Raw genomic sequence first — 27,180 nt, 5'->3', positions numbered from 1 at the left:
GGTGGCGTGCGCCTGTAATCCCAGCTACTCAGGAGGCTGAGGCAGGAGAATCGCTTGAATCCAGGAGGTGGAGGTTGCAGTGAGCCGAGATCACACCACTGCACTCCAGCCTGGACAATATGGTGAGACTCTGTCTCAAAAAAAAAAAAAAAAAAAAAAAAAAAAAAAAAAAAAGTCCAACACAGAGGACTCAGAGCCCAGAGCCCAGCCCTATCACTTGTGACCTGTGTGACTTGAACTCTCTGGGCCTCAGTTATTCAACAGAAATGGGTGGAGAGAGTATTGCAGAGATCTGTGCCTGAAAAGTGCTTAGCCCTGTCATTATCATCATACCACGGTCATCATCCCACTGCTGGACCATGGGGCCTAGGGTCCATGGCCTGGGCACCACTTCTCACCCCCAGGCTGGGGGCAGGAGGGAGATGGGTCGTGCCAGCTACTGGGCATGGGAACCCACCTTACCCAGAGCTGGAGAAGCAGGGAGAGTCACCGTGCCCTCCCTCGACGCCTGGCCAAGGAGGGCCCAGCCATGGGGAGTTGAGGTAGGAGGCCTTTATTCATTTGAGCAGGGGAAGCCAAGTCCTGTGGAGATTCTCTGGGACCTGCAGCATCTGAAGCATCTGGGGTGAGTGAGGGCGGGCAGGACCCCTGGGCAGCAGAATCCCATCCCCAGATCCTGGCCTAGACTTTCCGAGGGACAGGGGAGGGTGTGTGTGCGGGGGGGAGGGGTACAGCTGGGAACCCACATTCCTCCCAGCCAGAGGACCATGGCCAGCAGGAGGCAGCAGTGTAGCGTGGGGGGGTGGGGGACGTGGGCCCCTCCCACACTGACTGTGGCGTTGGGTGGCAGTGTCCTTGTCTCCAAGACTGGGGCTCTGGAAACCACCTCTGGTGAGGCTTCCTGTCCTCTTTTTCATACGTGCCCCTTCTGCCTCCTTCTCTACCCTTCCTGGCTCTCCCTCCCCAGTGACAATGGTGCCCCAGGGGCACTGCCAAGTGAACTTGCTGGCGGCTGTTGAGTCCAGGCGGAGGATGGCCTCATTGGTCCTTGGGCAGGTGGGGCTGGCTCCATGGAGGCCGCTGACCCTGAGTTGAGGCTCAGGCAGGTAAGGAGGAGGTTACGGTGCACCTGGAGAAACAGCAGTGCTGGGGGCCGCAAGGCCGTCCCCTCTACTTCAGCCCCAGCTCCACACCCCACACAGGAACCCAGCCCCATAAGGTCTTGCCTCCCAGCTCCTCTGTGCTGCCTGGAGGCCCCTCCCTGCTGGTGACTGTCACAAACCTCTTCTCTCCATGCTCCCATCTTCTCCCCTCTCCTTCACCACCCTGTTCCTTACTGCCTTCTAGAAGCTTCCACATAGCCTCCTACCTTGACCCTCTTCTAGAAATTTCCAGGCAGTCTCCCGCCTTGATACTCTCCCTGCTTACGTTTCTCTCTTCACTGAGGTGGGTCTCAGCCCTCAACCTCTTCCCCACCAATGGGACTTGTGACGCCTGCCCACAGCCCCAGGGAGAGTGTGGGTCCCCCTCCACTGTTCTGGCTGATATTCCAGGTGCAGGCCAGGAGGGCAGTGTCTATCAGGGACCCGGAGGGTGGGGGTAGGGGCGCTCCTCAGACCCATGTGGTGTGGTGGGGCAGGGTTGGGGTGACATGCATGGGTAGGTGGGGGGCACAGAGAAGACTTCCAGGTTTTGGAGGCCATAGTTTCATGTGTCCCCATATTAGCCTGTGAGGTGTACCTGGGTGTGTGGCTCTGTCAGTGCCCAGGAGCCTGCTCTGAGGCTGGAGTTCGGGGCTGGGACACTCAGCACTGCACATCCCCTAGGGTCTGAACTGGACTCATGGCCACCTCAGTGAGGGCTGGGTGTGAGTGGCGCTCTGTGAGTGGGGCTCTACAGAGCCTCAAGCCCAAAGTAGCCACCACCCCGGGCCATCCCGTGGGATCAGCTGAGGGGCTCCCGGAACCCAGGTTTCGTGACCAGCAATCTGCCTTCCTGTGATCTTGGCCCGAGGATGCACCCAGCTCTGGACCTGGGCTGGCAGCTCAGACTCTCAAAGGCTCCAGGGAGTCAAGCTGGCGCCAGCAACAGAGGCCCCACTCAAAGGCCCCTCCTCCTCTCTCTCGGGTCTTCCCAGCCACCCTCAGGAGAGACTCCTACAAGCTCCATGCCTCCCACCCAGTCCAGAACCAGCAGCAGGATGCACCCATGCCTGGGGCTGGGCTGTGCTTGGGGAGTCAGGACCCAGGCCTTCCTGAGTCCTCTGGGGGCTGAGCCCTCGCTGGAGAGCTCCAGGGAGAAGGCAGCCAGCAACCCTTGGGCTCCCAGCCTGGCTCCTACCCTCCCTGCTCCTCATCTGGTCCCCTCCGCCCGCTCTTCTCTCTCAGACCTCAGAGGCTCTAGGGAGGGGTGGGGGGCGCCGGGGATCGGTGACTCTAGGTGACCTCCTCAGGGGGTGGTTCATAGATGCTGCAGTTGGGCGTGGGGCCCTGGCAGTAGACATTGAGGAAGCCGCGGTACTCCTCTCGGTACGTGTGGTTCATGAGGCACAGAACCACGTTCTTGTCACACACGCATGTCTGCTTGTCACACTCTGTCTTGTTGAGGTCACCTATGGGGGATGGGGGCGGCAAAGGCTGTGGATGAAAGGGGCAGTGGCTCCCCCTGGATCACTGCTGGGGAGGGGAGCGCACAGGCTTGGAGACCCCAGTGGTCCCTGGAATGTGTTCCCCGAGTGGCAGGACCAGCACCACTCATGGGCCCCACCCTCCGCCTGCAAGGTCAGCAGCTGTGGGCTGGAGCCCAGCAGTCTGTGCTGTAACAAGCTCTCTAGGTGACTCTGGTGCATAGTAAAATTAGGGAACCACTGAAGCCCAACACAGTTATTGCATAACTGGGGAAACTGAGCCCCAGAAAGGGGGATGGGTTTACCTAAGTCACCCACAGAACTAAAGCACCTCCCACACCCCCCAGGCCCGTTACTTCCTGCCATCCCAGACCTCTTCCCTTCAATCACAGATTCAAAGAAAGCCCACTGAAGAGGGAGTTATTGCCGGGCGTACTGGCTCATGCCTATGATCCCAGCACTTTGGGAGGCCGAGGCAGGTGGATCGCCTGAGGTCAGGAGTTCGAGACCAGCCTGGCCAACATGGTGAAACCCTATCTCTACTAAAAATACAAAAATTAGCCAGGCATGGTGGTGGACACCTGTAATCCCAGCTGAGGGAAGCTGAGGCAGGAGAATCGCTTGAACCCTGGAGGCCGAGGTTGCAGTGAGCCGAGATTGTGCCACTGCACTCCAGCCTGGGCAACAAGAGCCAAACTTTGTCTTTAAAAAAAAAAAAAAAGGTGGAGTTATTGGTAAGAAATGAGTGGGAAAAACACTTGTCAAAAGCTTAGTCAATGCCTAAGAGCCCAGCACATGCCTACTCCAGGGCAAATGCTACTGTTGTTTGTCCCTGTGCTGTTGTTATAATTAGTAGATTTCAGGAATCATCCTCAGGTGCACAATAGAATCAGCTGGAGGGCTTGTTCCAACAAAGACTGCTGGACCTCACCCCTAAGTGTCAGATTCATTAGGTCTGGGTGGGGCCTGATAATTGGCATTTCTAACAATTTCCTGGGTGCTGCAGCTGCTGCTGTTGCTGGTTCAGGGACGACGCTTTGAGAACCTCCAACTAGCTTGATCGGTCTGCAAACTTTTCATACTTTCTACCAACAAAATCCTGTCTCTTAAACGAAACTGCATAAAGAAGGCTGGTGCATCAGACAGCCCCAGAAGAAGTTGCTTAATGATAAAATGCACTGAAGTACCAGCTGAAGCTCTCAGGAACTGTGTGGCTATCACCTCTCAAGGCCTCTGGCTCCAGTGGTCCCAGGGATCCCCCAAACCCAGCATGAAAGTCACTGCTTTAAGTTAGTCCGTTACCCCTGGTGGGTGGTGGTGGGGGGAGAATCTCCTCCAGCTGCTTTAATAGGGGGGCATCTGCTATCTCAGGCCAGCCCCTCCACCTCATGTTTGAACAGCAGAACATGAGGACCACAGAGATCTGGGCTCCCAAGGGGTCTCAAATTGCACCCCAGTCTCCACTAGACTCCTTCCCAGATGACAGGAGACTTGAGTGTCTTTGCAAAGCCAGCATTGCTTGTGAGCTATTAATAAGCAACAACTGGTAGTACCAGGTGAAGACATGGGGGCAAAGAGGGCCCAGTGGCTGCTCACAGGCTGGGCCAGGGGGTAGTCCTGCCTCAGAGAGGAGCACAGAGTGGGGCAGGGCAGGGAAAACTGGGCACTGCTACTTGGATGCCACTTGCGCTTACCTCCATGTCTCAGTTGGCAAATAGCCACAGCAAGTTCATGGTAAATGAGGGAACACACCAGGCCAGGTGCTAATACCTTGGATCCCTAGAAACACTGGGCGTCCTGGGATGGAGCCACCTCTGCTGGTGGGGTCCGAGTGACAGAACCAGAAGAGAAAGAGTCCGCTCTGATCCAAACCCCTCAATGGACCCATGAGTGAGGAAACTGAGGCCAGGTGGGGAAGGACCTGCCCAGGGCTACATGGAACTAGGAGATGGTGACAGAACCAGAGTTCAAACCCAGGTCCGCCGACTCCCAGGCCAGCATGCCTCAGAGCCTCCCTGCAGAGCTGCAGCCTCAGAACCATCTGGGGAGCTGGCTGAAAGCCGAGTTCCTGGGCCCCACCCACACCCACTGAATCAGAATCACTCAGAATTTGGGAGACAGGAGAACTGGGATGCCAATTCCAGGACTGGAGCCTCAGAGCACCTCAGGGAGATGTTCTGGAGCCACAGCTAGGCTGGTCAGATTTAGATTTAGCAAAAAAAGCAAAACCAAAATCAGAACACAGGATGCCTGGTTAAATTTCAATTTCAGGCTGGGCTGGCTGGTGGCTCATATCCATAATCCCAGCGGACTCTTTGGAAGGCAGAGGTGGGGGAATTGCTGGAGGCCAGGAGTTCAAGACCAGCCTGGGCAACATAGTGAGACCCCATCTCCACAAAAAATACAAAAATCAACTGTGCGTGGTGGCACTTGCCCGTAATCCCAGCTACTCGGGAGACTGAGACAGGAGGATCATTTTAGCCCTGGAGGTCAAGGCTGCAGTGAGCTACGATGGCACCACTGTACTCCAGCCTGGGCAACAGAGCAAGACCCTGTCTTAATTAATTAATTAATTAAAATTTCAGGTAAATAGTATGTTTGGCTGGACATGGTGGCTCACACCTGTAATCCCAGTACTTTGGGAAGCCAAGGCGGGTGGATCACGAGGTCAAGAAATCAAGACCATCCTAGCCAACATGGTGAAACCCTGTCTCTCCTAAAAGTACAAAAATTAGCTGGGCATGGTGGCGTGCACCTGTAGTCCCAGCTACTTGGGAGGCTGAGGCAGGAGAATCACTTGAACCTGGGAGGCAGAGGTTGCAGTGAGCCGAGATGGCGCCACTGCACTCCAGCCTGGTGACATAGTGAGACTCCTTCTCAAAAAAAAAAAAAACAGTACATGTATTAGTAGAAGTATGTCCTAAACATTTCAGTTTCTATAAATATTAATTAATTTTATACTAGCATTCAGTTTTGAGTGTCAATATGTCCCATGCAATATTTAGGATGTATTTAATATTAAAACATTTTATTGTATAGCTAAGAAATGAATTTCACTAGGCAGCCTGCATTTCTTTTTTCTTTTTTTTGAGACAGAGTCTCACTGTGTTGCCCAGGCGGGAGTGCAGTGGCATGCAATCTTGGCTCACTGCAACCTCTGCCTCCCAGGTTCGAAGTGATTCTCGTGTCTCAGCCTCTCCAGCAGCTGTGATTACAGGCGTGCGCCACCACGCCCAGCTAATTTTTGTGTTTTCAGTAGAGACGAGTTTTCATCATGTTAGCCAGGCTGGTCTCGAACTCCTGACCTCAAGTGATCCACTCGCCTCGGCCTCCCAAAATGCTGGGATTACAGGCGTGAGCCTCCGCACCCAGCCAGCAGCCTTTATTTAATATGGCAAGCCTGTCCACCATCCCAGCACAGCCTGGTGGAACCAGCCACTTCCTTCTCCAGGGGCCCAGGTGACAGGGGGAGGAACTCACTACAGACTATCTCAGTGTTGTTCTCGATGGTGTGATCATAGTGGTCCACATAGGGGTGACAGCCCTGGTCAAAGAGTTCCTGGTAGCAGCAGTCGTGGGCGTGGCAGCACCTAGGGAGCGGCAGAGGTGAGTGGACAGGCATGGCTGGGCTGGCCCATCTCCCACCAGCAGAAACCTCTGATCATCTCTTCCAGTCTCTCACAGGTCAAACGTTCTAACTGAAGCCCAGAGAGGGACAGTTACTTGTCCGAGGTCACACAGCCAAGCAGAGCTGGGGCCGGTACCCCAGGTTCCGATCCTCACAGCTTCAGCTTTGTGGCACCTGCCAGGCCTGCCCACCCCAGGACACATTCTCCCCTGTGTCTTTGTTCTATCCACAGGGCTCCCAGCTTTCCCCCAGAGCCCCAGCTGCAGCTGTGGGAGGGGTCAGGGGCCTGCCTGGGTTTACATCAAGGTTGGAGGAGCGTCGACTGTAGGCAGAGGCTATCCCTGGCAGTGCCTCATGGCCAGGGAGGGACAAAGGTCTGGAGTTGTCAACAGGGACTAGTAGGATGGGGGACAAGAAGCACAGGCAGTGTGGCTGTCCCTCACCTCTGGGGGAGTGAAGTCAGCTAGCCAACGTGCATTTATTAAGCTTTCTGTGATACAAACGTAGTGCTGGCTGCTGTTGGGGAGATAGGAGGAGAAGACAAGCCATGGCTGCTGGGAGCTCCCAGTCAGATGGAGGAGGCACGGTCCTGTCTTCCAGAGCCTCCAGCCTGAGGCGGGCAGGGGTCACAGTCCTTGCCTTTGTGGGGTGTCAGCTGTATGACTGCTCTACCATACTCAAAGGTCCCTTCCTAGAGAGAGGAGGGGCTGAAACACTTCCAAGCCCATGACCTTGGAGATGGACAACAGAAAGCGCCCAAGACAGTTTGGAAAGAACATAGTCAAAGACCAGGCTCTGGTCACCAACTCATCAAAGAAGCTGGATCCTTTGGGGAAAGAAGGTCTCCCCATCTCAGGGATGGAAGGCAAGTTCAGTCTGACCTTCAGCTGTCCTCATTTGGCCCCTGACAGGAGCCCAGGTCTGGTACCTACCAGTCCACCTCATCCTTGGGCTGGCCACGGCCCCCCAGCCCACAGTAGCAACCGTAACCGACGAAGGACAGGATGGCGTTCCTCCCCGTGACGGCCTCCACCATGGCCCTTAGGTTGAGCAGGCTGCTGTGGGCTGTGGACAGAACTGCAAGAGAACCAGGGGGTGCTCTGAGCCCCTGCCCCATGGCTGGCTGCTCCCATCCTCTCTCATCCTGAGAGTCTGGACTGACCATCCTCTCAATACCTGGGGTAGGTGGGAGAAGGAAGGAGAAAGCAGGAGAGGAAGCTGGGGAAAGAAGGGTGGGCAGCTGACCAGGAGGAAAGAAATCTACAAGGTACCATGCATGGTGTGCACCCACATCCCAGCAGTAAGCCCTGCAGCCCCAAGGAAACAATGCAGGTCATCCTTGCTGGGGGCTTGCTCCATGCCAGGTACTGTCCCAAGCCCCTTCCGTGCATGAACCCATTGAGTGTGCACCGCAAACCTATGCACGCTCTTGTTATCCCGCTATGTCAATAAGAAGACAGGCCCAGTGCATTTCGTAACTTGCTCTAGGTCCTATTGTCAGAAAGCAGTGGAGACAGAATTTGGACCCAGGCAGTGAGGGTTTTGCACCCACACCCTCTGCCACTTGGCTGTACACACTTCTCAAGGGGGATGCCCAAGCGCCTGGTACGCTGGAGGAGGCTTTGCAAAGGCCACATGCTGTTGGCAAGCTCAGGGGATTGATTCTGGGTCCCTTCCTGGCCTCTGCCTCCTGCCTGTGCCCTCCTGGGGGCCTCAGAGTCCCCACCATGATCCCGGGGCTGGTGCATCTCAGGATCAATCCAGAGACAATTCAGTGCTCTGGTCGTTAATGAAGAAACAGAAAAGCCTTTGTAGTACAGGCTGATACTGGCTGGGGGTAGGAAGAAGGAAAACGCTCTCCCCACACACATACAGAGGGAGAAATAGTGCAAGGACACTCCCTGCACCAGCGAAATCAGCTTCATGGCACCTGCCAGGCCAGCCCACCCCAGGACACATTCTCCCCTTGCCACTGCTTCTCTCGGTCTTGCGGTCTGTGCCCGTGCAGTGGCTCTCTGAATCACCTGCACTGCCTCTGCACATCCTCCTGGATGCAGCACTGGGTTCACACGCCCAGTCTGGCACCTACAGTCCTTAACCTGGGGGAAGCTGCCCTGCACACACCAGGAGGAGACCCAATCTATCACCATTTTATGGGTGAGGAAACGTAGGCTCAGAAAGGTGCAGGCTTGCCCAGGTCCCACAGGCTGGAAGGGGCAGAGCCCAGACTGCCCTGGGTTTGTGTGCTCTGGAGCTGGGAAGCTAACCACAGCGCAGCGCAGCTCTGCCTGCTTCCCCCACCCCAGCCATTCCAGCTGCAGTCAGCGTGAGGGGCCTAGCTCAGCACCCTTCCTGCTGCTTTCTCCATGTCCCCACCCTGCTCCCCAGCCTGAATGAGGAAAGGTACTGGGAGAGGGAAAAGTCAACAGTTTCAGAAACTGGTGGCTCAGGGGAGTCCCAGAGTCTGGAATCCCTGCCTGCTTCCAGAGACATAGTATCCGACATCTCTAACGACAGGGAACTCGCCACCTCAATGTGTCTTAGTGGGAAGAGCATTGACTCTGGAGTCAGACAGACCTAGGCCAATAACCAAGGCCAGCTGGAACTCCTTGGGGCTCTGTTCTCCCATTTGTAAAATGGGAGTAACAATCTCAACCATGAGAGATCAGGCAGGCCAGTGCCCTGCTTGAGGCTTGGCACATACCAGCAACCTCTCGGATTGCAATTCCCAGAGCAGAGGATGGGGATAATGATGCCCTCCTTGCAGGGCACCTTGGAGGTTGAAGTGTGATCACGAAGGTGTGTAGCGTGCCTGGCCCACACAGCGCCTTGAGGAGGGACCCAACCACCGTGAGGCCCCGGCCTCCTCCCCATCCACCCCTGGCCTTGTAAATGTTACCCTGGGGGAGGGGGCACCTCCAGTCCCCGGGACCCCCTGACCGTCAACTCCCATGTGGCAAGAGAAGAAGAGCAAGAAACCTACGCGGCCATGCACAGGGTGCACACACACACACAGACACACACACACCCATCTCACACACATTCACACACCTGCCCACCTCACACTGTCCTCTACACACCACATACACTTGCACACACACTCACCCCCAGACACCTCAAACTCACCTACACTCACCCACACACACCTGATACACACACCTACCTGATAGACACACAGACACGTACCTGATACACACACACACCTGATACACACATACCGGATACACACACACACCTGATACACACACACACCTGATACATACCGGATACATACACACACCTGATACACACATACCAGATACACACACACACCTGATACACACACACTTGCACACTCACACCCTCTTGCATTACAGATGCACTCACATACACAACGCAGGGGCCCGGCCCAAGGTCACATCCACACTGACTGTCCCAGCAAATGAATCCAAGTCCGCATTCAGTGGGGTTGAAGGCTCTGCCCCTAACCAGTGGCTTGGGCTGAACTCAAGCGGTCATCTTCTCAATAACGGGTCACTTTGCCTGAATGCAGCCAGCCCTCTCTCACATGGAACCTTATTTTGGTTTTTGGCATTTATTTCTTTTCCTCAAGCCAGGCTGTGTTCTGGTGAGGTTTAACAGGCTGCATGAAAGGCCAGCGAGAGGCCCAGCCAATGGTCCCTGGAACTGGGANACCTGATACACACCACCTTGCACACTCACACCCTCTTGCATTACAGATGCACTCACATACACAACGCAGGGGCCCGGCCCAAGGTCACATCCACACTGACTGTCCCAGCAAATGAATCCAAGTCCGCATTCAGTGGGGTTGAAGGCTCTGCCCCTAACCAGTGGCTTGGGCTGAACTCAAGCGGTCATCTTCTCAATAACGGGTCACTTTGCCTGAATGCAGCCAGCCCTCTCTCACATGGAACCTTATTTTGGTTTTGGCATTTATTTCTTTTCCTCAAGCCAGGCTGTGTTCTGGTGAGGTTTAACAGGCTGCATGAAAGGCCAGCGAGAGGCCCAGCCAATGGTCCCTGGAACTGGGACACCTGCCACATGAATGATGCTGGGACGATTGGCAGGGTCAGGTTTGTGTCGAGAGCCTCACACAACAATCCTATGGGGGGGCTGCCCAGAGCCATGATACCCTGGGTACCACCCCCAGAAAGAAGCCCTTGACCTCCCACCACTCTGCAGTACACAGACACCCACCCTACACACACACACACCCTTCTACAGATCTATGCACCCTACATCCGTAAGCATGCTCTGGAGACACACACCCCAGTTAACACACGCTTACATGAAGACACAAACGGGCTTGCACTCAGGTGCCTACAGTGTCACATACTTTATAGATGCATGTAGTACACATAGACATCATCAAGTGCTCAGGCACACCTACACACACATAGATACCTGCGCCTGTCTGCACACAAAATCATTAACTCCTGTCTGATGGACACACACTAATACACACTCAGGTACACAAATGCCCAGCCAACACCAGCATTTATGATGCTTGCTCAGCCCTGCGCCCTGCCCCCTGGGGCTCATAAAAGCCTGTTTACAGGTGGCTGGAGGGGTAAACAACCCCAGAATTGGGTGCAGCCTGCTGGGCTGAGCCAGGAAGCAAAGGCCCAGAGATAGGAAGGAACTTAGGCTGGTCAGTGGAACCATAACTCAGGTGCCCAAGGTCATGGGAGACAGGCCAGGAGGGGGAGAGAAGGAGGAGCCCCCTGGAGTCTTTACTCACCACTGCTGGCAAGGATGGCCACGGCGAAGAACTTCTTCATACCCAGGCTAGACCTGAGGGAGGACAAAACCCGGAGCTTGAGTCCATCCCCTTCACCCCTGGCAGTGCTGGACCTGCTGCTCCCTTCCTGAGCCTCATGACAGGTATCATCAATGATGTCCCTGGATGTCCTAGTTGCTGCTCCTAGTGCTGTCATCAGCACCTGCCCAGCCCCTCCTGGAGGAGCACACCCCAGATGGCAGAGCCAGGAGGCACGAGCACCTCCTTGCCCCCCACTCTGGCAGGAACCCCCTCTACACATCAGCCTCCAGGACAGGAAGCCCACTGTCTCAGGCCGGACCTCCCATGCACACACTAGGGAGTCCTGGAAGGAAGTCATGTGACCCAGCTTAGCAGCTGGGTCTTGAACCCAAAGCCAGGAGTCCTAGGTCCCTGGATTCTGGTCCCAGCACTGCTTCCAAAATGTGTGGCCTCAGCCTCCCTGGGCCACATGAGGGTTGTGGCCTCACTCTCCCTGGGCCACATGAATGCCACGTGAAGGTTGACTAAATGATCCTCATTTAGTGCTGGAAAAGTGGTGACCATCTCAGCCCGCCACGCAGACTCTCGGGAGAAAGGAATTCTAGGAACCAGTCCCTCACCCTGTCCCTGCCCCCGCTGGGAGATTCCATCTCAGGGTAGCAGGCACCTACCTGGGGGTTCTTGAAGGACAGGAGGCTCGGAAGCGTGGGTCCCTCCACCCAGAGGAGCATCTATCCAGCACCTTCTTTTTGAACGCTTTGGGGTTGGCCTGCGCCCCATCTGCCATGTTCCGGGTTCTGGGGGGCCAGCAACATAGGTCTTGAAAGGTCTGAGATACGCTCCAGAGGCTGCGGGGAGCAGGCTCCAGCTTCAGGCTGCCACGCACACTGGCAGGGGAGTGCCGGGGCAATGCCCCTGGGCAGGAAGCAGGTGACACATGCCCTAGAAAAAGGAGGCTCCAACTCCTCCTCCCACCCCCACAGCCCTGCCCACAGCCAGTTGGTACAGTCCCCACCCCTGGGTGCTCTGGCCTGCCTGACTTGGGGGTTTACATACCAGATAGGAGAATCGGCCTTCCCCATGCATCCGAAAGGAAATTAGCCCAAAGGCCTCTCTTTCCCCATCTGAAAGATGTTAAAGATAAAACATCACTCAGTGACACTTGTTGAAGCACAGTAAGGCAGGCTTTGTTCAAAGGGGCCATGGGGACAGGTGTAGGGCCATGGCAGTGGGTTCCACAGTGGGGAAGAGAGATTGGACTCAACGGCAGATACAATAAGAAAAAGCGGGAATTCATAGCCAAGGAGCAGGGTGGGGTCTGAGGATGAAAAGTTAACCAGAAGAAACATCAGGGGTCGTGCGGGGTTGGGAGACTCCAGCTAAACCGATCCACCAGGATTCCTGCTGAAGGCAGGTGGGTTGTTCAGACATCACCTGGGGGCCATGGAGGACGAGAAACCCAATCAGATATGGAGGACAACATTGGGGATTCTACCTAAACCAACTTAGCAGGGTTGTGACATTGCCAAATTTGCCCTCACAGGGGGCACAATTATCTGATGGAGAGCCTGTGGGGCCTGGGCCTTGTCAGCATCGTTTGCCTTTTTTGAAGGGGGGGTGGTGTGTATGAGAAAGATGGGGCTGGAGAGAATCCAAGGGGGTGTGAGCTCTGGGAGCCCCTCTCAGGGCTGGGTCACCTGGGCTGAGCCTGGGGGTTTGAGCAGTCGCACTGATAAAAGATCCCATGCCAGCACCCCCACTTCCCCGCTGTGAGGTCTTGGTAGGAGAACTCCCTTCCCTGGTCTCTGAGTTCTCAGCTGTAAGTGCACGTAACAAGGCCTCACCGAATGAGGATGATGTTCATACAAGTTGGGTGTCATGTGGTGAGTGGGGGCAGGTGTAGGTGCCCAGTTAAAGATCTGATTGTTACAAAGTAGAGGCCTAGGCACAGCGTAGTCACTCACACCTGCAATCCCAGCACTGTGGGAGGCCAACACGGAAGGATTGCTTGAGGCCAGGAGTTTGAGACCAGCCTGGAAAACATAGTGAGACCCCATGTCTACAAAAAACAGCAAAGTAGGGGCTGACCTCCAGCCTTGGGGAGAATTGAGATGCTGGGAGGAGAGAGCAAGGGAGGCAGAAGAAGAGGACTCTTGGAAGTTGACTCTGCAAATAATCCCCTCACCTTCAAGTTGCCCCATCTGTCTCAGTGTCCTCGAACCTGCCAACAGGGGCAGAAGAGACCCCTGGGGCTTCCCTTCCTGCCCTTAGCTTTGCCAGCCTCCTCTTCTGGCTATACCAAACCACAGTCCACATGTCATCTCCCTCGCCCAGCCCCCACCCTTCCTCTGCCCAGCTTCCTCTCTGTGGATCCAGGTCTGTCTCCTCTCCAGGAAGTTATCCCGGAAAAAACCCACTGCATCCAATCACAGGTCCTTGCATGGGAGGGTGTTTATTTGCATTTGGTGATGCATTCCAAAACATATACAGGTGTTGTTAACTGTATATGTTTTATATTTTGGCTTATGAATCTTGACACTTCCTTCAGACTGGGGATCCTGGAAGGAAGGGGCCTTTGTTTTTTCCAAAAGCCTAGGGCTTCCCCCTTGGGACAAGGCTGCATCTGCTTCATCAGACTGGGAGTGATTGGAGAACAAGACTAGCGTCTGCCTTCACTTGTCTGCACAAAGTTTGGCTTCTATCTTTGCCCCTAGTTTCACAAACACCACTTAATGATGTCACCACATTCCAAAGAAGGCAGAATCGAGAAATAAGGCCCAGTATGTCCAAATCCTGAAGATACAGCCTCCAACCTGCAGATAGCTAGAGCCACTCTGACACAGGTCGAGGAGGCCAAGGCTGGGGCCGGGGACCCCTGAGAGCCTCTGAGCAGCATCACTGCTACTTTCTCAACTGGAATTCCCACTGGACATGCTGGTTGGGCTGGTCTTCAGAGAGGCTTGATCCTTGAGGAAGAGGACAGGCTCTTCCCTTTCCTTCCACCCTCCCCCTACCAAGCTCAGGGTGCTCAATAGCGAGTCAATAATAAACTGGTTGACCCAGTAATTCCACTTCTGGGACTGCAAACCAAATGCCAACTTGGGTTGCTCCTAGAGACAGAAGAGGGACACTGAAGGGGTGTTTTCTTGATGCTCCCCCCACCCCATTAGAAGCAACTTAAATTAGGGGTTCGTTAAGCAGATTATTAGTCATCCATCCATAATCATGTTTTCAAATAATATTTATGATACAGAAAAAAAAAAACACCCTGTACTACAAGGTAATAGCATTTTTAAAAAGGAGTTGGTGTACACAGGTATAAAAATTTTCTAGAAGGATGTAATGTAAAAGCATTAGTAATGGACATCTTGAGACAGTGGAGTAGCTGGTGGTTTTTATTTTTTTATTTGTAATTTTTGGTATTAAAATGAGTGTAAGAATACATTCAACAACTACAATAAAATGGTCAATTTCCTCAAAAGACACAAAGTCACTCAACTGGAAATAGCTGTGTATCTATGAAAGCCACTGAATGCGTAGTTTAAAACCTTCCCACAAACAAACTCCAGGTCCAGATGGCTTCACTGGTGAACTTGACCAAATACTTAAGCAAGAAGAAACACCAATTGTATTAGTTTGCTAGGGCTGCCGTGACAAAATATCACAAATGGAGGGACTTCAATAACAGAAATTTATTCTCTTCCAGTTCTGGAGTCTGGAAGGTCCAAAATCAAGATGCTGGCAGGGCTGATTTCATTCTGAGGCCCCTCTCTGTGGCTTGAAGATGCCACCTTCGTCCTGTGGCCTCAAGTGGCCTTTCCTCTGTGCATGCACATCTCTCGTGTCTCTTTGTGTGTCTAAATTTACTCATCTTATAAGGACACGAGTCATGCTGGATTAGGGCCCACCCTTGATTCCACTTAATCACCTCTTTAAAGGCACTATCTCCAAATACAGCCATATTCTGAGGTACCAGGGTTACAGCTTCAAACTACACATTTAGGGGAGGGAAAAACAATTGAGCCCGTAACACCAATTATACACAAATTCTTCCAGAAAATTTAGATAAAGAAAGTGCTTCCCAATTCATTCTACTAAGCCAGCAATATTCTAATACCAAAACCAGATAAAGACATTACAAGAAATGAAAACTACAAGACTACTATTCCTCATCAACATAGATAAAAAAAATTCTTAACAAAATATTGGCAAACAGGCAAATGCTGGTAAACAACAAAATATACCATGACCTAGTGGGATTTATCCCAGGAATGAAAGATTGGTTCTGCATTAAAAATCAGTCAGTGTAAATATACCATACTAACAGACTAAAGAAGGAAAGCCACATGGTCATCTCAACAAATTCAAGAAAACAAAACAAATGCCATTTGACAAAATCCAGCATCCATTCCTGATTTAAAAAACTGTCCACAAACTGAGACAGAATGGAACTTCCCCAACCTGAGAAAGGACATCTACGGCCGGGTGCAGTGGCTCATGCCTGTAATCCCAGCACTTTCAGAGGCCGAGGCTGGTGGATCACCTTAGGTCGGGAGTTCAAGACCAGCCTGTCCAACATGGTCTGCTCTCTACTAAAAATACAAAAATCAGCTGGGTGTGGTGGCACAGGCCTGTAATCCCAGCTTCTCAGGAGACTGAGGCAGGGAAATTGTTTGAACCCGGGAGGCGGAGGTTGAAGTGAGCCGAGGTTGTGCCACTACACTCCAGCCTGGGCGACGTCTCAAAAAAAAAAAAAAAAAGAAAGAAAAAAAGATAAAAGGCATCTACAAGAAACCTATGGCTAACACCAGGTTGAACGGTGCAAGACTGAATGCTTTTCTCCCAAAGATTAGGAAGAATGTCCACTCTCATCACTTCTATTCTATATTGTACTGGTGATTTCAGTTAGTGCAACAGCCAAGAAAAGAAATGAAAGGCCTTCAGATTGGAAAGGAAGAAGAGAGTTGGTGTCTATTGGCATCAACATAATAGTCCATATAAAAAATCCTGTAGAAGCTACAAAAAAGCTACTGGAACTAACAACTGAATTTAGTAAGTTTGCAGAATATAAGACGAAAATATGAAGTAGTTGTAATAATTGTACTTCTACATACTAGCAATGAGTAATTGGACACTGAAACTTTTAAAAAATACCTTTACAATAATATCCAATAATATGAAATATTTAGGGATAAAATTGACCAAAAAATGGATACTCGTGCATTAAAAACTATAAAATGATGCTCAGAGAAATCAAGGAAAACCAAAGTAAATCAAGGGATATGTCATGCTTATGAATCAGAAGGCCCAGTAATGTTACAACGTCAATTCTTATTTGCTCTATAGTCAGTGCACTCTCAATCAAAATCCTAACAGACTTTTCTCATAGAAATTGACAAACTGATCCCAAAATTCATATGGAAATTCAAGGGATCTAGAATAGCCAAATCAACTATAAAAAGATTAATAGTATTGCAGGACTTACACTACCTGATTTTAAGACTTATAAAGTGGGCCAGGTGCGGCAACTCACACCTGTAATCCCAGCACTTTGGGAGGCCAAGGTGGGAGAACTGCTTGAGCCCAGGAGTTCAAGACCAGCCTGGACAACATAGCAAAACCCTGTCTTCAAAAAAAAACAAAATAAATTAGCATGGCTTGGTGGCACACACTTGTAATCCCAGCTACCCGGTGGGCTGAGGCAGGAGAATTGCTTGAGTCTGGGAGGTCAAGGCTACAGTGAGCTATGGTTGTACCTTGCATTCCAACCTGGGTGACAGAGGGAGACTCTGCCTTAAAAAAAGTTACTGTAATTGAGATAATATGATATTGATATAAAGACAAATAGGTCAGTGGAACAGAATAGATGATTGAGAATCAGACTTACACATGTGGAAAATTTATTTTTGACAAGGATGCAAAGGGAAGTTCATGGAGAAATAACAGAATTTTCAACCATGTTGCTAGGCCAACTGACTATCAACAGAAAGAGAGAGAAATAGAAAGAAAGGGAGAGAGGAGGGGGAAGAGAAAGAAAAAAGAGAGAGAAAGAGGGAGAAAGGCAGAAAGAAACAGAGGGAGGGAGAGAAAGAAGAAAGAGGATGAGAAGGAAAGAGGGAAACAGAACAGGGATCAGGGGAGGAAGGAAGGGAGAGAAAGACAGAAAAGAAATAAGAATTTCAATTCATACCTCTAACCATATACAAAAATTAACCAAAACTCATCATAGTGCAAGGGTGCTAAGACAATTCAACAGGGAAAAACGGTCTTTTCAACAAACATTGTTGAGATAACTGGATACCCATATGCAAAAGAATGAAGTTGAACCCCTTCCTTACACCATATACAAAAGTTAACTCAAAATGGATCAGAGACCTAAATGTAAACTATAAACCTTTTACAAGCCTGGGCAACATAGTGAGACCTCATCTCTGCCAAAAAAAAAAAAAAAAAAAAAAAAAAAAAAAGAATGAGCTGGGCATGGGCATATTGGCACATGCCTGTAGTCCCAGCTATTCAGGAGGCTGAGGTGGGAGGATGGCTTGAACCCAGAAAGTCAAGGCTGCTTTGAGCTGTGATGGTGCCACTGCACTCCAGCCTGGGCAGCAGAGTGAGACTCTATCTCAAAACAAAAAAAAAAAAACAATAAACTTTTAGGCTCAGTGCGGTAGCTCACACCTGTAATCCCAACTCTTTGGGAGGCTGAGGTGGGCTGATCACTAGAGGTCAGGAGTTCGAGACCAGCCTGGCCAACATGGCAAAACCCCATTTCTACTAAAAATACAAAACATTAGCCAGGCATGGTGGTAGGCACCTGTAACCCCAGCTACTCGGGAAGCTGAGGCAGGAGGATCACCTGAACCTGGGAGGAGGAGGTTGCAGTGAGCCAAGACTGTACCACTGCACTCCAGCCTGGGCAACAGAGCAAGACTCTGTCTCAAAAAAAAAAAAAAAAAAAAAAAAAAAAAAAAAAAAAAGAAAAGAAGAAGAAAAGCAAAAAACAATAAACTTTTAGAAGAAAATATAGGACTAAGTCTTTGCGACACTGAGTTAGCAACGGTTTCTTAGTACATCAAAAGTGCAAGCGACACAAAAAAGATAATTTGAACTTTATCAAAATGAAAAATATGTATGCTGAAAACTGTACCATCAATAAAATTTAAAAAAAAAACAGAATGAGAGAAAATATTTGAAAACCATATGTCTGAAAAGGAACTTGTATCTAGCATATCTAAAGAGCTCTTATAACTTAGCAATAAAAAGATTACAACCCAATCTTTAAAATAGGAAAAAAATTTAAAGACATTTCTCCAAAGAAGATAACCTTATGACCAACAAGCATGTGAAATGATGCTCAGCATCATTAGTCATTAGGGAAATGCAAACGAAAACCATAATGTGATACCACTTCACACCCACTAGGATGGCTGTGATCAAAAAGACAGATGATACCAAGAGTTAGTGAGGAGGCGGAGAAACTGGAACCCTCGTACATTGCTGATGGGAATGTAAAATGGTGAAGGCACTGTGGAAAACAGCTTGGCAGTTCTTCAAAGCATTAAACATGGAGTTACCCTAAGACCCAGTAATTCCACTCGTAGGCATATACCTAATATGGTTTGGCTCTGTGTCCCCACCCAAATCTCATCTTGTAGCTCCCTTAATTCCCACGTGTTGTGGGAGGGACCCAGTTGGAGATGACGGAATCATGGGGGCAGATCTTTCCCATGCTGTTCTCGTGATAGTGAATAAGTCTTATGAGAGCTGATGGCTTTAAAAAAACGGGAGTTTGCCTGCACCAGCTCTTTCTTTGTCTGCTGCCTTGCTTTCTTTGTCTGTGACTTGCTCCTCCTTGCCTTCCGCCATATTATGAGACCTCTCCAGCCATGTGGAACTGTAAGTCCAATAAACTTTTTTCCTGTACAAATTACCCCATCTTGGGAATGTCTTCATCAGCAGCATGAAAACAGACTAATACAATACCAAGAGAAATGTCTCTATTTTAACACTTTGCATTTTTAACATTTTCGCATCCACACGCAAAAACTGTACACTAATGTTCATAGCAGCATTATTGATTATAACCAAAAAATGGAAAAAACAAACATCCATGGACATTTGATTGATGAATATGGTATATCTATACAAGGAAATATTCTTCAATCATTAAAAGGAATAGAGTAGTGATACATGTTATAACATGGCCAAACCTTGAAAGCACTATGTTAAATGAAAGAAACCAGTCACAAAAGTCACATTATCACATGATTTTGCTCTGTGAAATGTCCATAGTAGACAAAGCTGCAGAAGCAGGAAGTAGATGATGGTTTCAGGGGCTGAGAGAAGGGAGTGGGTGGTAACAGGGTTTGGGGAATGACTACTGATGGGTAGAGTTTCTTTTGGTGGTATCAAAAGTGTTCTAAAATTAGAATACTTGCAAATGGTTGTAAATGGTTGCAAAACTATGGATACACACACACAGAAAAAGCCCATTGAATTATACACTTGAAATGAATGAATGGTATGGTATATTAATATCTCAATAAAGTTTGTTTTTTGTTTTGTTTTGTTTTGTTTTGTTTTGGTAGAGATAGGGTCTTGCTATGTTGCCTAGGCTGGTGTCTAACTTCTGGGCTCAAGCAATCCTCCTGCCTGCCTCAGCCTTCCAAAGTGCTGGGATTACAGGTGTGAGCCACCATGCCCAGTCAATAAAACTGTTTTAAAAAGTGGAATATATTATTCAACCTTAAAAAGGAAGGAAATTCTGACGTATGCTACCATACAGATGAATTTTGAGGACATTGTGCTAAGTGAAATAAACTGGTCAGAAAAGGACAAATACTGTATGATTTTACTTACACGAGGTACTTGGTCAAATTCACAGAGACATGAAGTAGAATGGTGGTTGCCAGGGGCTGAGAGAAGGGGAGAATGGGGAGTCAGTATTTAAAGTGTACGGAGTTTCAGTTTTGCAAGATTAAAAGAGTGCTATGGATGGATGGTGGTGATGGTTCCACAACAATGTGAATGTACTTAACGCCACTAAACAGTACACTAAAAAATGGTTAAGATGGTAAATTTTATGCTGTATTTGCCACAATTTAAAAAAATGAATATTTAAAAAATGGATCATAGACCTAGATATAAAACCTAAGCTTATAAAATTTCTAGAATAAAACCAGGGAGAAAATTGTTGTGACCTTGGATTAGGCAGATTTCTTAATACAACACCAAAAGCACAATGCATAAGAAAAAAAAAATCAGGAAAGAGGACTTCATGAAAATTTACCTTCTGGCCGGGCACAGTGGCTCACGCCTGTAATTTCAGCACTTTGGGAGGCCAAGGTGAGCGGATCACCTGAGGTCAGCAGTTCAAGACGAGCCTGGCCAACATGGTGAAACCCCATCTCTACTAAATACAAAAATTAGCCAGGTATGGTGGCAGGTGCCTGTAATCCCAGCTACTCGAGAAGCTGAAGCAGGAGAATCGCTTGAACCCAAGAGGTGGAGGTTGCAGTGAGCCGAGATCGCACCATTGCACTCCAGCCTAGGGGACAAGAGGGAGACTTCATTTCAAAAAAAAAAAGAAAGAAAGAAAGAAAGAAAATTTAACTCCTGCTCTTTCAGACATCCTGTTAAGATAGTGGAGGCTGGACACGGTGGCTCCTGTCTGCAGTCTCAGCACTTTGGGAGGCCGAGGCAGGAGGATCACTTGAGCCCAGGAGTTTGAGATCAGCCTAGCCAACAAGGCAAAAACCTGTCTCTACTAAAAATACAAAAAATTTAGCTGGGCATGGTGGCATGCGCCTATAGTCCCAGCTACTTGAGAATATGAGGCACTAGAGAATTGCTTGAACCCAGGAGGTGGAGGTGGAGGTTGCAGTGAGCCGAGATAACACCAGTGAACTCCAGCCTGGGTGACAGAGTGAGACTCTGTCTCAAAAAAAAAAAAAAAAAAAGGTAATGGGAAGACAAATCGCAGAATGGAAGAAAATATTTGCAAAGCACATATCCAATAAAGGACTTGTATTCAAGATATAGAAAACCACTGTCAATACTCATTAATAAGAAAATAAACAACCCAATACAAAAATGAGCAACAGATTTCAACAGACACTTCGCCAAAGAAGGTATACAGATTGGCAAATTAGCACATAGCATCATTAGTCATCAGATAAATAAAAATTAAAAACATGAGACTCTGCTGTGCACCTGTTAGAATGCTTACAATTTAAAAAGACTGACCAAATCAAAATTTAGCAAGGGCGTAAAGCAATGGAAACTTACCTACACTTTTGGTGGGAAATGTAAAATGGTACAACCACTTTGGAAAATAGTTGGGCAATTTCTTATAAAGTTAAACATGCACTTACCATACAACACCCAGTCATTTTACTCATTGGCATTTACCCAAAAGGAAAAAAAAAAAAAGCATGTGTTCATACAAAGACTTACTTACAAGTGTTTATAACAGCCTCATATTCATAGTAGCCCAGAATTACAAACAACCAAGTGTCCATCAACTGAAGAAAGGAAAAACAAACTACGATGCCTCCATCCAACAAAATACCACTCAGCATTAAAATTCACGCAGCAACACGAATGAACCTCAAAAGCATTAGGCTAAATAAAAGAAGCCAGATACAAAATCCTACAAATTGTGTGATTCCATCTATTTAAGATTCTGGAGAGGGCAAAACTCACCTACAGTGACTGAAGTGGACCCGTAATTGTCACTGGTCTGTTTCTGTCACTATCATGCAAATGCTTGACAAATGTCATATATTTGTAAAAATCCATGAAACTTCAAATGGATGTATTTTATTTTATATAAATTGTATCTCAATAGATCCTGTCTCAAAAAAAAAAAGAAAAAAGTTCTAAAATTAGATTGTGGTGATGGTTGCAAAACTGTGAATCTACCAAAAAAAAATTTTTTATAAGAAACAATTTCTACATTTATAACAAAAATATTTAGATAATGACCATTTCACCAAATATTTCCTAATCATTAAGCTGTTAACTCTGGAGAGGGAAGCATCAAATGTCATTTTATGTGTTATGGAGTTGTTTTATGGAGGTGGAAACTGAGGCAGCAAGCTGGCAAGCCATGTGTCTCAGCCCCATGAACCAGGTAAGATCCGACTATAGGCGGTCCCCTGAGGACCAGGCCAGTCCCTCTGAGCAGGTCTCTGTCCTGCAGGGATCGTGTGTGCATACCTGGGGTCCAGCCAGAGGGGAGCAGACAGAAGAAAGAGAGCAATGACCTACTGGCTGCTCACCTCCTCCAGGAAGTCTACCGTGTATTCATTATTTTCTCTGGCCTCTCTTAACACCTGTATTAGTTTTCCAGCACCGCCATAACAAAGTCCCACAAACTGGGTGGCTTACACAATAAAAATTTATTTTCTCACAGTTCTGGAGGCCGGGTGTCTGAGAGGAAGGTGTCATTGGGGCTGGTTCCTTCTGAGGCTTCTCTCCAAGCTTGTTGATGGCCACTTTCTCCCTGTGTCTTCACGTGATCTTTTCTGTGTGCCTGTCTATGTCCTGATCTCTTCTTCTCATTAGGACCCCAGTTATATTGGATTAGGGCCCACGCTAGTAACTTCATTTTAACTTAATCACCTCTTCAAAGGCCCTATCTCCAAATACAGTCACATTCTGAAGTATTGGGGGTTAGGACTTGAACACATCGATTTGGAGTGGGGGACACATGGGCTGTGGTACCGCCCATGGCAATACCATATGGCTCCTGACTGTGGGCCTCTTGGGGGGAAAAATTAGACTTAAGGTGAGAAGAATGGGTTCTGGTCAGTCCTTGGTTAGAGACCCTTCTTTTTGGGATATCAAAAATGTTCTAGACCTGGTGTGTTGGCTCACACCTACAATCTCAGCACTTTGGGAGGTCGAGGCAGATGAATTGCCTGAGCCCAGGAGTTCAAGACTGGCCTGGGCAACATGGCAAAACCCCATCTCTACAAAAAATACAAAAATTAGCTGGGTGTGGTGGTGCATGCCTGTAGTACCAGCTACTTGGGAAGCTGAGATGGGAGGATTGCTTGAGCCCAGGAGGTTGAGGCTGCAGTGACCCGAGATTGCACCACTGTACGGCAGCCTGGGTGACAGAGTGAGATGCTGTCTCAAAAAAAAAGAAAAAGAAAAAAATTCTAAAATTAGATTGTGGTGATGGTTGTGAAACTGTGAATCTGCAAAAAAAAAAAAAAAAAAAAAAAAAATCCAAAACCAAAATCAAAAAACAAACAAAACCAACAACATTGAATTATACACTTGAGTGAATATATCAATAAAGCTGTTTTTTTGTTTGTTTGTTTGTTTGGGTTTTTTTTTGAGACAGAGTTTCGCTGTTGTTGCCCAGGCTGGAGTGCAGTGGCGCAATCTCAACTCACTGCAACCTCAGCCTCCCAGGTTCAAGAGATTGACCTACCTCAGCCTCCCGAATAGCTGGGACTACAGGTGTGCACCATCACACCCAGTTAATTTTTGTATTTTTAGTAGAGATGGGGTTTCACCAAGTTGGCCAGGATGGTCTCGATCTCTTGACCTTGTGATCCACCTGCCTCAGCCTCCCAAAGTGCTGGGATTACAGGTGTGAGCCACCACGCCTGGCTGATAAAGCTGTTTTTAAAAACAGATGATATGACTCAGCCTGAAAAATGAAGGAAATTCTGACGTATGCTACAACACAGATGAACTTTGCGAACACTGTGCTAAATGAAAGAAGCCAGGTAGAAAAGAAGAAATGCTGTATGATTTCACTTATGTGAGGTACTTAGTCAAATTCATAAAGACAGTAAGTAGACCCTGCAGAGCCCCACCAACCTCATCTGCACTTGGAAAAAACAGTGCCCAAAATATAAAATGTGCTTCGAGGAGCGAGAAAGATAGAAGGTTCTGTGTGTGCCCAAGTGCTATTATTTCCTGTGGAGAGGATGGTGGACCCTTCCAGGCTAACCCTTGTGCCACATCTCATGAGGCTGTGAGCCCCTGTGGGATCCTATTAACAGGGAGAAATGGCTCTGTCCCACCCACATAAGTCAGCCCACCGGCCCTCCCAAAATAATGCCTTGCCATGTCAGCTGAGCATCTCCAGAAGCGTCTCGGGAGCCCCAGCTGCTTGTATCCCTCTACTCTGCTCCCCTGCTCCCAGTGTTGACATCCACTCACAGCTACTCATGGAAGCCTTGGCACCCACAGAGATTGGGCCTACCCCAGGGTGCTGACCTTAGATTCCCTCAAAGCTGGAGACTATTGAGGTGCCAGGAAAGTTGCCTTGCCTTCCAGTGTCAGAGCCATACCATGCTCTGCACAGAAAAGGTGCATGCCCCCAGTCCCATCCCACACCACAGTGACACTCTATCACCTGTGCCTTGCATAGCCCCTCTTGGTGACCAGAGGGGTGCCAGGAGGTTCTACAGGGTTCTCGCGGCAGGACTCAGGCCAAACCCACTAGACGATTATCTTGCTGTCCACAGTCAGCCCTCCATTCCAACTCCTCAGGCAGGGCAACCCACTTCCATGCAAATCAGTGTGAGCCTCGCACCTGCACCCACCAGACAGGCCACAAACTGTCTGCACTGCCCAGGTCTCAATCAGTTGGAAAAGTGTCTGGTCACTCTGAGGACACTGTAAGTTCCTGGTGGGCAGGGCCTTGTCTTGCTCCTTCATCTCTGCTCCCTGCACAGTGTGCTGAGTCTGGCTAGGGCTGCCACAGGGTAGGTGCTCAGGAATGTTTGTGGAGTGGAATCATGTGCTGGGCTCCTGTGGGGCTTCCTGGAACTGTGCTGTTTGCCTCCCATGAGCTAATACTAATAACACCACCACCCACTACCATTATTGAGTGTTTCTTCGGCACGAAGCACATTACCAACTGCCGTGCATGCCCTACGTCTAGGAATCCTCATGACAATCCAACTAGCTGGATATTATCAGTTTTCCCTGCCCCATGTAACAGATGACAAAACAGAGCGGGAGTCAGGATCCATGTCAGGTCTGTCTGACCCCCAGGCCTCCTTCTGGATGCCCAGACTCTGCGGCCTCCCACCAGATGTGACCTTTATGAAGCAGCTGGGGGCTGGGCTGGGTCTAAACACAGGAAAGAACCTTCCAGTAATGACCGTCTGGAAGCTGCTGGGCATGGGGATTTCAAATGATTTTGAAAGTGCCTTCTCGTGACCACTGGCCTGGGAATCCCCCCATTGCATGTGACCAGCTTTGTGTTATTCTGAAACAAGACTCTGGGCTTGAGGTGCAGAAAGAGGGCAGTTTGCCCTGCCCCTTGCCTGAGTTTGAACCCTAGACTTTTTCCTCCTATGATTGGCCACTTACCATGTGACAATCATGCTACCTGTAATCATGACAACAGGCCTAAAGGAGATGCATCACTGGTGCCATTTTCCAGATGGGAAACTGACGCTCAGAGAGATGAAGCACTTGGATCAAAGTAACACAGTTATTAAGCTAGAAGCCAAAGACAGAGCTTTCTGATATCAAAGCTGGGGCTTTCTTTCTACTACATGACCTTGGTTGTTCATAATCTGGAGGGATATCTGATAATCCGGAAGGGTGTCCAAAGGACTTCCTGCTGAAGTTTGAACCTAATTTTTTAAGAGACAGGGTCTCAGCTGTCACCCAGGCTGGGGTGCTGTGGTGCAATCACAGCTCACTAAGCCTCGAACTCCTGGGCTCCAGGGATCCTCCTGCTTCAGCCTCCTGAGTAGCTGGGACTGCAGGTGCAAGCCACCCTGCCTGGCTAATTTTTATTTTTTATAGAGATAAGGTCTGGCTATGTTGCCCAGGGTGGTCTCAAACTCCTGGCCTCAAGTGATCCTCCTGCCTCAGCCTCCCAAAGTGCTAGGATTACAGGCACTACAAAAAGAAATTAAACCATCATCATCTTCCTCATTGTTATCATTTAAATGCATGGAAATGTAACATACATCCAAGAAAATGCACAAACCTTAGTGAACAGCAGGATGAATTATTGCAATGTGAACACACCCATGTAACCAACACCAAACAGACAACATCAGCAGCACCCCCTGAAGGAAGACCTCTAGTAACCCCCTCTAATCAGCATGTATAGCTGTGGGGAACTGCTGCCCTGACTTGTGAAATCACACATGAGCTTGACTGTTGTGGAACGCCGTGGCCATGGAGTCTCTCTCACATGCTGTGCTCTTTTGTGTCCGGCTTTATGTTTCGTTCTATGCTTGTGGGATTCATCCATGTCCTCGTGTGTCACTGTGGTTTGTTGACATGACTCTACCGCCACAGGTCTCTCCATTCTGCTGTTGACAGGCGTTTGGGGGGATTTCAGTTGTTTAACCCACTTCCTTTGGTTCAGATGAAGAAAAGTGGGTCACTCTCCCACAAAAGTTAATCTCTCCCTCCTCCCTCTTCCCTGCCCTGGGGCAGCCCTTCTCCTTTGCTTACCTCTGATCCTGCAAACCTTTGGGAACTTGGAGCTTCGTTTCAGATACGCTGTGGCAGGCTTTCCTGGTGGATGGAATCCAGGCAATGGGACTCTTCTGGTCAATAGGGCTTTGTAGGGGAGGTCTCCTGCCATGGGCTGAGAGGATATGCTGTCACCTCGTGCGGGTATTCTTAGGAAGTGAGAAAGAGGGTCCACTTTCTTCTGGTACGCAGTGAGAGTGGGGGCAGCCGATTTCTAGACTCTGCCAGCTCTTCTGGCTTCCACGACTGTCTGTGCTGGGCGGGTAAGAGAATTCGTATGGCAGAGCTCCAAGATACAGTGACTCATCCGTGGAATGGAGATTATGACAGTACCTACTTAGATGTATTATATGTGGAGTTCTTAGGGCAGTACCCCCAACACAGTAAGGCGGGCTCCAGCAGAGCTGTGGTATAACCCAAACTCTGCCGTGTACCTGCTGTGTGACCCTGCTAACCTCTCTGAGCTCCAGCTTCCTCACCTGTAATATGGGAATAGCAGTGTCTTCTTCGTGGCTGTGAAAATCAAATGAGCTAAGAACTCAGGGCCTGATACACAGTAGAAACTCAGTTGGCAGTAGCTATTTTTAATAGAGTTTCCCCTCCCAGCATCTGATAGCCTTCCTGCTCCCTTCCATCCTCCACCTTGAGAGCTTGCCAGGTTGTGGCCTAACAGTATCATCAATGTTT

At 49.2% G+C, this 27,180-nt stretch overlaps 1 protein-coding gene across 4 annotated transcripts; it reads right to left on the bottom strand.

Annotated features, from left to right (window-relative positions):
* Positions 1-532: 532 nt before the first annotated feature.
* On the bottom strand, positions 533-26,774 carry PLA2G2F (phospholipase A2 group IIF). 4 transcript variants are annotated; one of them, XM_017852183.1, is made up of 8 exons: positions 26,473-26,774; positions 12,076-12,143; positions 11,691-11,816; positions 10,999-11,051; positions 7,187-7,331; positions 6,107-6,216; positions 2,390-2,611; positions 533-1,129 (listed from the first exon to the last, which is right to left on the bottom strand). In XM_017852183.1, the coding sequence occupies exons 3-7, from the start codon at positions 11,804-11,806 to the stop codon at positions 2,436-2,438; spliced, it is 600 nt and encodes a 199-aa protein (XP_017707672.1). In that variant the 5' UTR covers positions 11,807-11,816; positions 12,076-12,143; positions 26,473-26,774; the 3' UTR covers positions 533-1,129; positions 2,390-2,435. The 4 variants fall into 4 exon arrangements, with proteins under 4 accessions (XP_017707672.1, XP_017707670.1, XP_017707671.1 ...); XM_017852181.1 differs by having other exon boundaries at positions 533-2,611; XM_017852182.1 differs by lacking the exon at positions 26,473-26,774 and adding an exon at positions 19,879-19,901 and having other exon boundaries at positions 533-2,611.
* Between the last annotated feature and the right edge of the window lie 406 nt (positions 26,775-27,180).

The sequence above is a fragment of the Rhinopithecus bieti genome, unplaced genomic scaffold, assembly GCF_001698545.2.
Source record: "Rhinopithecus bieti isolate Rb0 unplaced genomic scaffold, ASM169854v2 scaffold_33652, whole genome shotgun sequence".
In the NCBI taxonomy this organism is placed as follows: Eukaryota; Metazoa; Chordata; class Mammalia; order Primates; family Cercopithecidae; genus Rhinopithecus; species Rhinopithecus bieti.
The sequence above is the reverse complement of the archived record's forward strand: the minus strand, read 5'-3'. Positions and strand labels throughout refer to the sequence as shown.

Bases quoted from the DNA above. Each gene is read 5' to 3' on its own strand.
- PLA2G2F (XM_017852181.1), bottom strand. From the start codon at position 11,806: ATGGCAGATGGGGCGCAGGCCAACCCCAAAGCGTTCAAAAAGAAGGTG. The intron at 11,052-11,690 runs GTAGGTGCCTGC...GTCCTCCCTCAG, and splicing joins TGTCCTTCAAGAACCCCCAG to GTCTAGCCTGGGTATGAAGA. The intron at 2,612-6,106 runs GTGAGTTCCTCC...CATCCCCCATAG, and splicing joins CAACACTGAGATAGTCTGTA to GTGACCTCAACAAGACAGAG.